Source organism: Urocampus carinirostris, chromosome 9 (genome assembly GCF_059441175.1).
Source record: "Urocampus carinirostris isolate Australia breed hairy pipefish chromosome 9, RoL_Ucar_1.0, whole genome shotgun sequence".
Taxonomy (NCBI): domain Eukaryota; kingdom Metazoa; phylum Chordata; class Actinopteri; order Syngnathiformes; family Syngnathidae; genus Urocampus; species Urocampus carinirostris.
Window position 1 is genome coordinate 19,495,820 of NC_142357.1, and position 13,575 is coordinate 19,509,394.

At 38.2% G+C, this 13,575-nt stretch overlaps 1 protein-coding gene across 1 annotated transcript in view; it reads right to left on the reverse strand.

Annotated features, from left to right (window-relative positions):
- LOC148359532 (integrin alpha-6-like) overlaps positions 1 to 13,271 on the reverse strand; it is an 18,042-nt gene extending 4,771 nt beyond the window's left edge. The window contains exons 1-18 of the mRNA XM_088344345.1: positions 13,114 to 13,271; positions 10,732 to 10,853; positions 10,581 to 10,660; positions 8,278 to 8,548; positions 8,053 to 8,172; positions 7,771 to 7,984; positions 7,136 to 7,332; positions 6,844 to 6,932; positions 6,127 to 6,254; positions 5,902 to 5,991; positions 5,772 to 5,836; positions 5,525 to 5,670; positions 4,012 to 4,155; positions 3,823 to 3,944; positions 3,551 to 3,707; positions 1,578 to 1,661; positions 1,229 to 1,308; positions 1,068 to 1,142 (exon numbers count right to left, since the gene is read on the reverse strand). Coding sequence (XP_088200471.1) covers positions 1,068 to 1,142; positions 1,229 to 1,308; positions 1,578 to 1,661; positions 3,551 to 3,707; positions 3,823 to 3,944; positions 4,012 to 4,155; positions 5,525 to 5,670; positions 5,772 to 5,836; positions 5,902 to 5,991; positions 6,127 to 6,254; positions 6,844 to 6,932; positions 7,136 to 7,332; positions 7,771 to 7,984; positions 8,053 to 8,172; positions 8,278 to 8,548; positions 10,581 to 10,660; positions 10,732 to 10,853; positions 13,114 to 13,271 — 2,342 coding nt within the window. The remainder of the gene's footprint in view (positions 1 to 1,067; positions 1,143 to 1,228; positions 1,309 to 1,577; positions 1,662 to 3,550; positions 3,708 to 3,822; positions 3,945 to 4,011; positions 4,156 to 5,524; positions 5,671 to 5,771; positions 5,837 to 5,901; positions 5,992 to 6,126; positions 6,255 to 6,843; positions 6,933 to 7,135; positions 7,333 to 7,770; positions 7,985 to 8,052; positions 8,173 to 8,277; positions 8,549 to 10,580; positions 10,661 to 10,731; positions 10,854 to 13,113) is intronic.
- Between the last annotated feature and the right edge of the window lie 304 nt (positions 13,272 to 13,575).

The following is a 13,575-nucleotide window of genomic DNA, read 5'->3' on the forward strand; positions in this document are numbered from 1 at the left end:
GATGACAATTACAGCACACATTGATCACATTTTAAGAAAGATACGAGGAAAACAGCATTCAACACTATACTGTGTGTTCAGTGAATATTTATGAAATCGCACAAATTTTAACACCTCAAAGTATGGTAAACATAAAACTTAACTTGACACTTTGTGCAGACAACCAAGCGAAATAAACGGTCTCATACCAAACTCTGATAGCTTGCTAACTAAAAACGCAAGACCACAATAATCTAACAGAACTAGCATCAATGATATGATTTAAAACATTTTCTTTGTACGTTGGCCTATTGTCTCCCTTAATTTACTCTTTTTTATTTGAATGTTTTATCAATTATTGTTTCCGTAGTGGAGGGGTTAGCACATCTGCCACATATTCGAAAGATTCCCAGTTCGAGACTGGGTGGAAACACATGTTGGCCTGGAGATGGATGGGCGCCACCGTGATGTAGTTGCCCAAGACACACAACAGGAAATGGTGACTCTAGTGGTTAAGGGACCCGGTCATTTCAATACATATTTTAAAGGGACATTGTATATTATTTAGCGCCTCCTAGTGGTAAAAAATCTATACGTAAAGAATAAATAAATTCTGATTTAAGTTATAATTATCTAAGCTACATGAAATATCATATAAACTTGCATTTTTTAAACACTTGTAGTCGAAATGTTTTTGTATTTATTTTACACAATATGTGGCTCTTTTAGAGCTCCATCATTCTACACCATATTTAAAACCAAAAAACTAGTAAAGGGCTAGGCAAAAAAAAATAAAAAAGAAGAAGAAAATGTCAGGTTTGATCCCTTTGAGTCGCCATAGTTTGTATTTTTCATTGTGCTTCGTAGTACTCGCTTGTGATTGCACGACACAATACAGCCACATCTAGTGGTCAAATATGACACAGAAGTATGGAAGTATGGATCTGTGAGAACTGGGGTAAGATAGCGAATACTTAATGTATTAATACTCAATGAGAGTATTTAAAATTCTCTGCCAACATAACAAAAACACTGATCTATTACATTAATTTTAACCACAGAAGATGATTTTGCTGAACGTATATTACCCATAAGTTTGCAGCCCCAGTTCAAAAACCACTTTTGCTGTGGCTTCAACTGCTTTTAAGGTTTGTACACTTGTCCTACAGCAACAGAAAGTGAAATGAAATAAAATGTCATCATCCAAATTCATGCTTGGCAAACTGAGCTCTAAAAATACTTGACTCACGTCTGAAGCTGCAGTGTGATATTTACAGATTTTGTGCTCAGTGAGATGCCAGTCGTGGTTAGCATGACATAAAATGTGACCTGAGGAAAAATAAATTAAATATCAATACACCAAAAAATTGATTATGGCTGTTTTAATTATGAACCATATTTGGTCACCAAATTGAGTTTCACAATTTAAAGGGGTACATTTAAGTTTAAATATATTAGACTTTGAAATAAAAGAAAACAATTGTATTGTACAATACAAACATACGTTAAATATCAAAAAATGTTTAAATGTTTTAGCTGATTTTTCCCAATTTAAACATTCCTTTTCCTATTGAGAATCACTACAATGTAACACTCACTTGAGCATCTCTTTCCAGAGGATTACCCAGTTCACAGTTTACTGCTGTTCCTTTGTCGTTTCCCGAGCACGTCACTCGTGTTTCCTGGGGAGAGAAAAATAACTCAAACTTCGTGTACGGTAAAAACAGTAAAATCCAGATTTGAGGCCAAAAGAAAAATGGTAAATTAGTGCATTCGCCTGTTGCGTTAACTCTGTGTAAGCATTCAGACGTTACAGGTTACATTGTGATATTCATCCTAAAAAGGTAACTTTTTTCTTATATTACGTAACAGTCGGCTATAGTTAGAATGGGGAGCATGCACGCCTATACCTGAAAAAGTATATAAGCATTGAATTTTAACATTTGTGTTTTAAAAATATAATTTAGTTATTTACTTGAGACTACAGGGTAATGAGGCATACCAATTACCTGAAACATTTACTGTATTTTTCGGACTATAAGACGCAAACCAAAATCCAAAATTGGCCAGAAGGAATGTGCGCCTTATAATCCGGCGGGTCTTATATATGGAAAAAATAGGAAATACTTACCGGTGTATTGTCATATTTATGTATGAGTGAAGAGTCAATATTTGCATGGCGGTATTGGCGATGGGGATTGAACATAGATAGTGATGGCAAGAGCACCTTATCACAATCCCCAGGGCACAGAAAAATAAGAGAAAGGCGATAGGTCTTATCTCATTAACACACTATTTTTAGTCACTGTACCTAAAAGCCAAAAGTGATGCAACGTGTAGTGTACGATGTGATACTCAAAGTTCGAGATTAAAATTGATTTTCCTTAGTGATTCAGCATCTAATGTCAGTATTGTCATACACCGCTGCCATCAATGCCGAGATCCGGCTCATTTCCGAAGAGCAAGATGGCACGTAATACCGAAAAACAACAGCGATGAGATGATGAAGGTGCTGTATGACATTATGCCATATTTCAGCCTTTGAACTATAGAAAAAATATTTCCTGAGAATTCACAACATGTGAGACACGATTGTGAAAATAAACCAAAATACTTTAACATCTAAATCTTTATTTACAATGAAAAAACTGGAAATTAAGTGTCGCCAGTTTTTGAGCGTTTTAGATCAGGAGGCTTCTCTTTTTACTGGTAACCAAGGAAACCTGTAATATCTGTTACATATGGAGTAGCTAACCCGACCCAAAAATACCCTGAAGAGGGATGAGCACTACCAGGCTGTAATCACCCAAGACACACCAAAAGGTGTGCGTTTAAGGGATATGTAAACCGTGAAATCCAGATACAAATGTTACAGAAATGATAAAACACAATGTGAATAAAAATCAGTATACATTTTTGTTTCACTATTTTCCTATCTCAAACTAAGTATTGTAAGTGACAAAAATGGGTGAATACTTTCGGCCGTTTATTTTTATGTTTCAGGACAATGAAATTACTTCCCACAATGCCTTTTGTCTTTATTCAGTTCAGAATCTTGTGTGCTCTGTAGTGACTTTGCGACTCATTGATACAATACTGTTCTTCGGTGCTCCCCAACTTTTTCTGTACCACTAGCCAGTTTTACAATTTCCAATATCTTCCGGCCCAGCCCAAGATTTACATCAACAATCGGTACTGACTCAAATAATTGTGATGATGACTAAAAACATAATGCCTTTTCAAGAATTGTCTGTATCCTTTGTTGTCTAGCGGATAGGATCTGATGTTCTAATCAGAGTGATGACTTATTCGATTCCCGATGTTTCCAAATTTTGCAATTATGATCAGCAACAGATTTCGCTCAATCGATGTACGAATACGGTACCTTACTATCTTGAGTGAAACTCTAGCCCCCTACTGTAGTTTTAATTCTATTTACGCTAAAGTTTGGTAAGCCTTATATGTGAAGACAATATCACAAAAGACAACTTTTGGAGTGTGCACCTTATCGTGCAAAAAAATACAGTAGTCTTTGAGTAATAAACTGATCTGAAAGTTTGTTTTTCCTCACAGACGTTGATGTGTAAAGAACTGAGGAATAGCGAAGAACATCAGGTAGCCTGATGACCACGTGACTCTGATGGGCGTCCTCGCCATCTTTGTTGGTGACACTGATCTCCAAGGCCACGTCCTCACCAGAGGGAGTTATGATTGCCATGCCGTCTTCTCTAAAGGTAGGACAATAGCGAATGTTTTAGTGAAGGACTTTTCTCAGTCTTGCGCAGACACCTGGAAACATAACATGACTGGAAAATAAGTTCGACACGTATAAACCAATTTTACCTGATCAGTGATTGAAAAATATGTTGATGGTTTTGGATTTTCCTGTCGCAAAACTTGTAGAAAAGCGTAAGGTTGCTTTGGCAAATGTTGTCACTGCCGCATCCTTCATTGATGAAAATTATCTAGGAAAACATAACAGCAAATGTGTTCTACAAACTGGGCTTGGGGTTCTTACAAAGATCTTTGTACCTCTGAAACCGGACTTTTTTCCTGGTAAAGGTCAAGCACAGGAGCAACATCAGGCAGTCCTGTATTTGTCCTCACTCTTTGATTGCTTGGTAGGGACAGAGATACTGTGACTGGGATGCTGTGTAAGCTGTCCCCAGTGTCACGCTGTAAACAAACGTTTCACTTAAAGGTAACTTTACAAAAATAGAAAAAAATAATTATTTGCAGAAAATGGCAGAAAAATGGATGGGATAATACACCCCCCATCACTACCCCTCCTATCCCCTGTTTTTAATTGCATTACACACATTAGAGCACATATTTTGGGACGGGTTACTTCACGGTGCAGGTTAGGGCTCACTTGCCGGGACCTGGTGAGCCTAGGAACAGGGCTAGTTTTCGTCCACTAATTGTTGGCATGACTATTGGGTCTCCTCTGGTTGGGCTCAGGGTGGCAGGGGTCTGCAGTCTCCCCAGTGCGTCCTTCTCTACTCGGTCTTCTTACCTCTCACCTCGAGAGGAAAAAAGCCTCGGACAAGGCCGTAGGTGGGATGGGCCTGGGTGTCTCTGCGGGCCCACTGTTCTCCCCACTGGGCCGGCATCTGGGCTGGTGGGTGGTGGTCGGCCGTGTGGTGGTTGCGGTTGGCTCGGGAGGTTTGGGAGGGGGGCTGATGTCGGGGGATGACATGCTTTTGGGATAGACGGGTTATGGTGAGATGGGGCTGGAGGGGGCTGGGGAGTGGCTGGTCATCCTTCCTTCTTTTTTTCTCTTTTCTTTTAGTTTTTACTTTTGTTTCTTTTTTAAATTTTTGTCTATTTTTACTTTTTTTGTTGTCTTTGTATTTCCCCTATTTAGTGTTGTTTAATGCATAATGTTACATAATGATTGCTGGTATATGGATAAAAGGAACAAAAATAATCTGAAGAGCCATTTGGGTCAAACGCTCATTCACACCTAGGGAAAATTTGGACCGGCCAATTACCCTCACATGCATGTTTTTGGAATGTGGGAGGAAACCAGAGTACCCGGAGGAAACCCACACAAGGGCGGGGAGAACATGCAAACTCTGCACAGAAAGGCTGGTAGAGATTTGAATCCATGACCTTAGAACTGTGCCACGGAAGCGCTAACCACTCAGCTGCTGTGCTGCCTCTAACTGTGCAAGTGATAGTTAAAGTAAACCACACTTGTCTTTCTATATTTTGATGTCTTGGTGACAAAAAACCTTACCCCCGCTTACTCATACCGCCCCCCGCTGCCTCTCTCTTTCTCTCTCCCAAATACTCTATTTTTCTCAATCTCGTGCTGACACTGACTTCACAACACCACGCAGGGGGAACCTGCATTTTCTTTGCGCACATCTTTTAGGGAACATTGCTTACAACTATGCTTTATAAGGAAGATGTTACCAAGATAATATAATATCTTAAAAAAGGACACCCATTAAGTGGAAGCAACCATAGACCATAGCTCTGTGTCAGGAGATTTAGAGACATTTTAGAAATGAAAAGTGAGACATAAGTTGTACGATACCAGAAGACGAAGCTTGCTTTTGGCACAGACTCTGCTCCCTTGGCCAGGCAGCTTAAAAGTCCCCTGAGACGAACCAAGAAAGTCCACCCGAGGGGAAAGTCTGGATTTCCTTCTCACTGCATCAGCCTCGAAAGTGAAGTTGATTGCTGCAAAGGTACGAATAAGCTTACTTGTTATTTGTACATTATCTGTTTTTTTAACTCATGCGAGAAAAATACCCAGAGTGCCACTTATTGCAAAAACGTACTCAGTTTTGGGTTAAATGACGCTGGATGTGCCGAATAGGTAAAACATGCCTGAACTGCAAAATAACTGAAAGAGTCAATGTGGTTAATAATGTTCAAAACGGTGCACATTTATTTTCCGGATATGTTTACCATGTGCGAAGATTGCACTGCTGCTTTTTAATGTCAATTTCTTTTGGTGATATCGTGAGGGTGCTGGCGATTCTGACCACAGGCCGAGCTCTGAAAACACAATCGTTGGTACTCAGATAAAACCGAAGGGTACTCTGATTTATTCGAGAATTATCCTTTTCATTTACCCTAATGGAAATCCAGACATAAGTGACTTGTTGTAAAATGACATAAGTTTGAAATTACCTGTAAATAAAGACTGTGTCTGAAAGTGATCCAACTGCCAAGTCTGGGTATTGGTTATCATCGATATCCAAGTTACCAGACAGCGAATACCCAAACAGAGTGATGCTTTCTGAGCTTGGCGAAAGCACCTGCGAATAAAGATGATTGTGATAGATAGATAGGTAAGATAGACAGACGGACAGACGGACAGACGGACAGACGGACAGACGGACAGACGGACAGACGGACAGACGGACAGACGGACAGACAGACAGACAGACAGACAGACAGACAGACAGACAGACAGACAGAGAAGAGTAGGTTATTCATATGCTATAGAGTAGAAGTGAGTTTTAAGCTTAGATTTAAACATTTCCACTGAGGTTGCAGATCGGATCTCAGGGGGAAGAGCATTCCACAGCACTGGTGCCCGGATGGAGAACGTCGGCTCCAGAGCAGGGGAATGTATAATAATCTCATCTCATCTCATTAGCTACACCGCTTATCCTCAGTAGGGTCGCGGGGGTGCTGGAGCCCACCCCAGCAAACATCGGGCAGTGGGCAGGGGACAAATATTCTGAAAAATAGTCTGTGTAATATTGTGTAATAATCTATGAAGCCCTTTGAGACTCTTCGTGATTTAGGGCTATACAAATAAAACTTGACTTGACTTGAAAGTGTGTCTCCAAAATGTAATAATTCAGTAGATATTTTGCAAAATGCAACTTGAAATCTCACCTGTGCGGCCTTTCTGTTTATGCCACTTGATGAGCCACAGTAGATGTAAACTCGGCCAGAATCCTCGTATGGTGCCCCAACAGCAATGTCTTTCGTTGTAGAGTTTGTGTACCATAATATATAATAAGGGGAAAGGGTGACAAGATTAAATTGGAAAAAATATCAATAAATGCAAGCAAAGGCCTTTATAGCAACCAATAATGTTGCACCGTAGTTTACTTTCGCTTATTTAAAATATGGCTGTTTTTTTTTACACCTTTCAAATTTAGAAAGTCAAATCTACTTCATGCACCTCCATATCCATCTTGATTGACATCACCAATGTTTTCCACTGCAAGACCAAACATGGAATCTTTGGCTCCAAAAAGTTGAATAGGATTGATTTCCTGCCAATTTTCCCCTCTGTCGTTGATGTAGATGTAGACTGCCCCGCCAACCAAACCGTCTTTAAGAAAAAACTCTGGTGCGCCCACAGCGAGGTCTTCCCACCTGGTGAGAAAGCCCAAAGAGGTTGTATATTTCACATTTTAATCATGTTGCATCAAAGATCACATATCAAAAATGAACACATCCCCTGCAAAGAGAAAAGGTATGCCAGGTTGAATCCAAAGGCTTATAAGAGACCTGTCCCGAAATCAACTTTGAACACTATGAATCATTCAAACTCATTATTACGTCCTACGTCATTTTAACTGTCATTTTGTTAGTCTCTTTAGAAATGATCACCTTGTTTTAACCATGACATACATTTTACAGTATATTGAGGAAGTGGAAGAAGGAAAGAAGGGAAAAATTATAAATCAAGTTTGAGAAGCATTCTTTTTCATCAGGACCAGAAAAAGACAGTTTTTTTGCTTCAAATGCAGTCCAAATCTACCTCGACCAACAAAGAAACAGAATCAATGGACATTAAGAACCGTAACAAACCCGTCATTGTTGACATCTACCACTGCTATGTCGTATCCAAAAGAGCAGGCCAACCCAGGACCAGACAAGACAAACTCTACAGACAAGCTTCTCGCTGCAAGAGAGTCCGCTTTAAGAAAAGCCACTTGGCCACTGTAGCCACCTCTGGGTGCTCCCGAAACAATGGTTAGCTCCCCTCCCTTGAGCAGTTTTAATCCGGAGTCAGTGGAGAATCCTGGAATGAGTGCAAAACTATAAATGTCATGTAAAAGCTTTTTTCAACACTCAATGAAAGTCACTAACCCAGGTAGCTGTTTCTTTGGAGAGGAATGAGTTTGGAGTTAAATAAGTCTATATTGCCAGTCTCTCGGGGAGGTTCACCAAAGATATCTTGATTGTCCAGCAGCTCCAACCGCACGATTCCTTTTGACACAACCCCATATGAACGCATTGTTGCAAAATGACGAAAAGGAGATTTATAACACGTGCAACTTCAGATTGCACAATAATCAAATCTTTATATTTGACCTTTCCACTGATAAGCGCCCGGTGCTCCAAAGACCACTGATCTGTTATCCTTAGCAAAAGATGCACCGTGGCCCTGTTGGCAGTACGCAAACCACTCTTGGTCTTTCTGACGTCTGATCAGGTGTTCATCATCGCAGACCACCCTTCTCCATGTCCTCTCTTCCACCCCGACCTGCAAGTTGCTCCCTAAAATATAGCATTGGCCTGTTATCAAGCGAGGGTTGTAGAGACCTGGGCTTGGGCTCCATTGCTGATAACGATGAGCACAAGTCTGCAAGAAAAAAAATGTTGGGATTGGAGACTGGGAGCATGACCTACCAACTCAGTGTCCACACTACAGACTCTTATGTCTCTACTACAAGTCGCATGGACTTTGCTGATGACTCTTTTCCTGGGTAACCTTTCAGAGCAGACCCTTGTGGTATGCCCCCAGTTTTGAGTTAAAATAAATCTGTATCTATTTCTTCAACCCAAATTTCAAAGTGGTGTAAATAACTGCATGAATACCTTGTGTACAAAAATGGTCAAACTTTAGTAGGAACTAGAAGAAAAAAAATGTAATGAAAAAAATTATCTTTCCAAATATAAAGTTTTTCTTATGTTGACAGATAATTCAGAAAATTGTAATCATCAAAATTACTTCTTTAATAATGAAGATAAAGACAATAGTGTTTGAGTTTGTATTATTTATCTCATTGTACAACAGCAGATTTAAAATAGAAATACAAAATAGTTGAAACGAACAAAATTATCTAAAAACAGAATATTATTACCATTTTTTTTCATTTATAACTGTAAGAGAATTATGGTCTAAATGTGCCTTTATAATAACGGTATATTATATACTTTTATACCCACTATATAATTGTTTTAATGATCTTTATTCTTTTGTACTCAATAAGTTTATTTTGAGTTGTTTTCAGGGGCGAGTGCCTTCAAGGTCAAAAAAAAGAAGTTTGCAAGCGCCAAAAGAATTTGTCTCTAATTAAAATGTTACAACTCAAGGGCCACTGGCTAGCTTCTCAGGTTACTACTATCTGTTATCAAACAATGAACTTCTGTGGTGTCCAAAACTCCTCACAAATGCTATACTCCTCATTTCTTTATTTGGGGCCTGCTAGCTGGTTAATCAAGATTGACTCCGACTCACTTATTCCAAGTATGCTTGAGGGCGTCATTACAGAGACACATTGTGTTTATAAAGTTTCACTATGCTTATTACTCAGTTATTATAATCGCATGCCATCTAGGGACCAACATTATACACTGCATTCAAATATGAGATTACTGTCTAAACCATTTAGATTTATTTCCAGTGTTCATATAAACCAGTCATCTGTGTAGTTTCCTTCTTGTATTTTCCAATAAATTTGTGGGTTCCTCCTTGAGCCCCTCCGATGGAAAGGAGCTATAAAAAAAACCAACTAAATTTTTGACTTGGAGTGTGTTTTTTTTTCTTCTTTCTAATACAATCTCAAGTTTTAACCTTGACAATAACACCGTTACAAGCCTTCTTTAGGATTTAATACGACCATATGCCCTAAAAATAATAATTTTGAAATTATTTAAAAATGAAATCTTTCTTTTTATCCACCAATCCATTTTCTGCACCGCTTATCCTCAGTAGGATCACAGGGAGTGCTGGAGCCCAACCCAGCTATCTTCGGGCAGGGGACACCCTGAACTGGTTTCCAGCTAGTTGCAGGGCACACAGAGACAGACAACTCTCTCACTCATTCACACTTAGGGACAATTTGGACCGGCCAATTAACCTGACATGCATGTTTTTGAGAATGTGGGAGGAAACCGAAGTGCCCGGAGGAAACCCACACAGGCACGGGGAGAGCATGAAAACTCCTCACGGTGAGGCTTGTATTGAACTCTGGACCTTTGCACCGTGGGGTTGTGCGCTAACCACACAGATGCCTAAAATGCTTCTTTTATTCTTTTAATTTTATTAGTTAACCTATAATCAATCAAAAGCGTATACTATTATTTGAGACCCACTGAATACCCACAAAATATAACCTCACTCATCTCCTAAACATACCCCTACATACAATGACTCATTCAAGACACAGGGTTCTACCATGGCCCAGTTTCAATACTGGTGGAGCTTATTAGAAAATCTTGTTAGCATATGTTCCCCACGCTTAGTCTTCTACCAATGTATGCAGATGTTACTAACTTCTTGAAGTCCTTGTTAGTGTTATTATCTGGGCAGTCTCAACCAGAGCAAAGAGCATTAAATAAGATTCGGTGACTCCTGTAAATGCTAGATGTACGAATGGTTGTTCACTTACCATTACATTTTTACCTGGACCTTGGCTCGTCACCCTTACTCCCATCCACTGACCGTCTATTCCGTTGCTTTCAAGGAACTCTGAAATGAAAGACATTTGCTCGACGCATGAACTTATTTAGGAGCGCAAACTAAGACTTTGTAAAACCAACCTTTGTGGTCAAAGTCAATGGGCTCACAATGATCAGAAGACACACTGAGGTCACATACATAAACAACTCCGGTAACATTCCCCAGATATGGATGCTTCGACTTTGGGGATCCCACCAGCAGCCTGATGATAAGTCACGATAAAGTGTTATTATTTTTCTGCTTTTTTCCTTTGTGTGATTGGTCAGTAAGCATTTTTTTCCATCTGTTCTGTGTTGCTGACTTAAAATTCTTTGAGTGTATTTAGGGGTCATTTTTTTCTTTTCTTTTTTTCCCACACATTTGTAAATATATAAATATAAATTAATATTTCCAGTGTTTTTCAGGGATGTGTTTCACGTTGAGCTTTTTTTTAACGGTTTAGTTTATTCTACATTGCAGTTTTCGTTTCAATTAAAGGGCAATATTTGAAATAGACATTTTGTTGTGTCACACAAGGGATTCCAGTCTCTTGACTTAAAGGTGCTTCAGTATAAAAAGGTTCAACGTTTAAATGAGTTATCGCTATTATGATTTAGTAGAGTATTATATTTTTAAAGGGTTTTAATTAATTTTGAGCATAATATTACATTATTAATGGTACTATACTGGTCAAAGGACCCCCAAATACCTGTCTTTTTTTCTTTTTGATCTTTATTTCTTGTTTTTTCTTTCCTTCTTCTTTTTTCATGATTTTTTCTTCTTAGAATTTCTTTTTTCTTTTTTCTTTTTGTTTTTATTCCTTTGCTTCATTTCCCCTAGCAGTATACTTATTTTTCCCCTTTTATCTTCTGTTATCTTTTCTTTCCCTCTTTTCTTTGTTTCTTGTTTTGTTTAATTTTCCTCAACTTTTTATTTCTTTTTTCTTGCCTTTTCGCCTTATTTTTACTTGCATTTTTTTCTTTATTCATTTTTATTTCCCCGTTTTTCGTTTTTCTTAGCCTTTTACTTTTTATTTATTTTTTATTTTTTTGTTTTTTCAATCTTTTATTTTTTTTAAATTATCATTTTTTTCTTTCCTTTGTCTATTTTGCAGTTTTGCCTTTGTTTTATTTTTTTGCTTTATTTTTTTCCTCCTTTTTAAAACATTTTTTTCATGTATGGGTTAAAGAATAAAACACAAATCTGAAGAGCCATTTTTATTGAGTCCAGCCAAACAACCGCTTATCTAAAAACAGAAGATATTTTCCACCAACCAGCAGGTGGTACCTACTTTTGATCACATCTGGCGTGGTGACCAATTCTGACGTTGTTTCAAATAAATGGAATAATAAATGGAAGCCAGCGGAAACACTCACTCTCTCTCACAGATTAATTTACGTTATTCCAAAATGCACGTTAACTTGCGTGGCCACATTGACGTAGTCACGCAAGCAAGTAAGGTCGCGTTTCATGGGAACTGCCCCACACACTGTGAGCTTTATGACGCGGGAGAGTCCTAGCTTGTGACATACACGATATTATGTGTATGGGATAGCATAAGATGTGCGCCACCCAGACTACCCTCATTGCTACATCCAATTTTGTTTGGGTGGGCAGAGAGTGTCCATGGGTGGGCAAGTGGGGAAAGAACAAAGAATATGCAGAAACAATTGTTTGTGTTGTTTATCGGTTAAAAATAGAATAAACTTGTTTACAGAAATTATCTTTGTTTTTATTATTTAGTAGATTATTCTATAGTCTGTCTTGCTGTAAGTAAAAAGGTTCCGCTCTGCATTTGTAATGTTTATTATTGCCCGAAGAGGGAAGCAATTTTATGAGGTTGGCAGTCATGAAACACAAGTAAACAAGTAAAGTTGAAATATGAATGATTTTAAGATTTAAAACCAAACAATATAATTTTACTTCAAACTATTGTGCACAAGTTACTTGTAAAAGTAGGCCCGGGTTACTAGATTCCAAAATAAATTGTATGACAATAATTTATCATAAAACAAAATATATTTTAAAAACCCAAACTGGTGCAGATGTTATAACATTTGAATGGCAACACCATATACAAGTACTGGTGTGTTGTTTTTTTATTAACTTGACCCAGTTGTCTATGATGTAGTATAACATCAGTTTTAAGTTCCACTTGACATAAAATAAAACAATATATATTTTTTTAATTATCTGCAAAATAAGAAAATAATCTTTTAAATTAGTATTAGTATTAGTATATTATTACAGTATGTATTAGTGTATTAGTATATTAGGATTAGAATATTAGTATTCAGCTTTTTGGTACTTTCCAAGACCTTCATTGAGACATTTTGGTTCTTGATTTCCCCAAAATGAAATTATTGACTCCATAACAGAAAAATATGTTTTTTTCATAAATGGCTATTTAAAAAAGGACGATACAATTGCCGCATAGAACAACAACAGAACAAAAAAATGTCTTCTATGTCAATAGGACTCACAAGTTTTTTTTGGAAGGGCTGAGCTGCTGATGGAAAGCCAGAGATAAGCCAAAGAGACTTCCCTGGGGTCCCGTCCTTTCTCTGACGCTCTCGGTGTCCAGATTAAAAGCGGTCACATTAACACTTATCAGTACCACCAAGAACCAAAACACGTCCATGGTGAAAGACCGAGGTCTCGTGAGTTGTGTTGCAGCTTAAGGCGTATTCGCTTCATATAGAAGAGTTTGGTCATTGTTGACTGTTAGCACAGACAAACAAGGTGTGCTGGCCTGCCATTCATCTTGGCAGTACCAATGCTGCTCTTGTCAACTTTATGAGTTGATAACTGGAGTTAATATTCAACATATTTATGTTACACTGGAAGTAAGACTCGCCTTTCCCCAGAGATGTGATATTGTGGTTGAAGTTAATGGTGTCAACATTGTCAAGAGCACAGCTGGTGTATGGACACTTTTGAGGAAA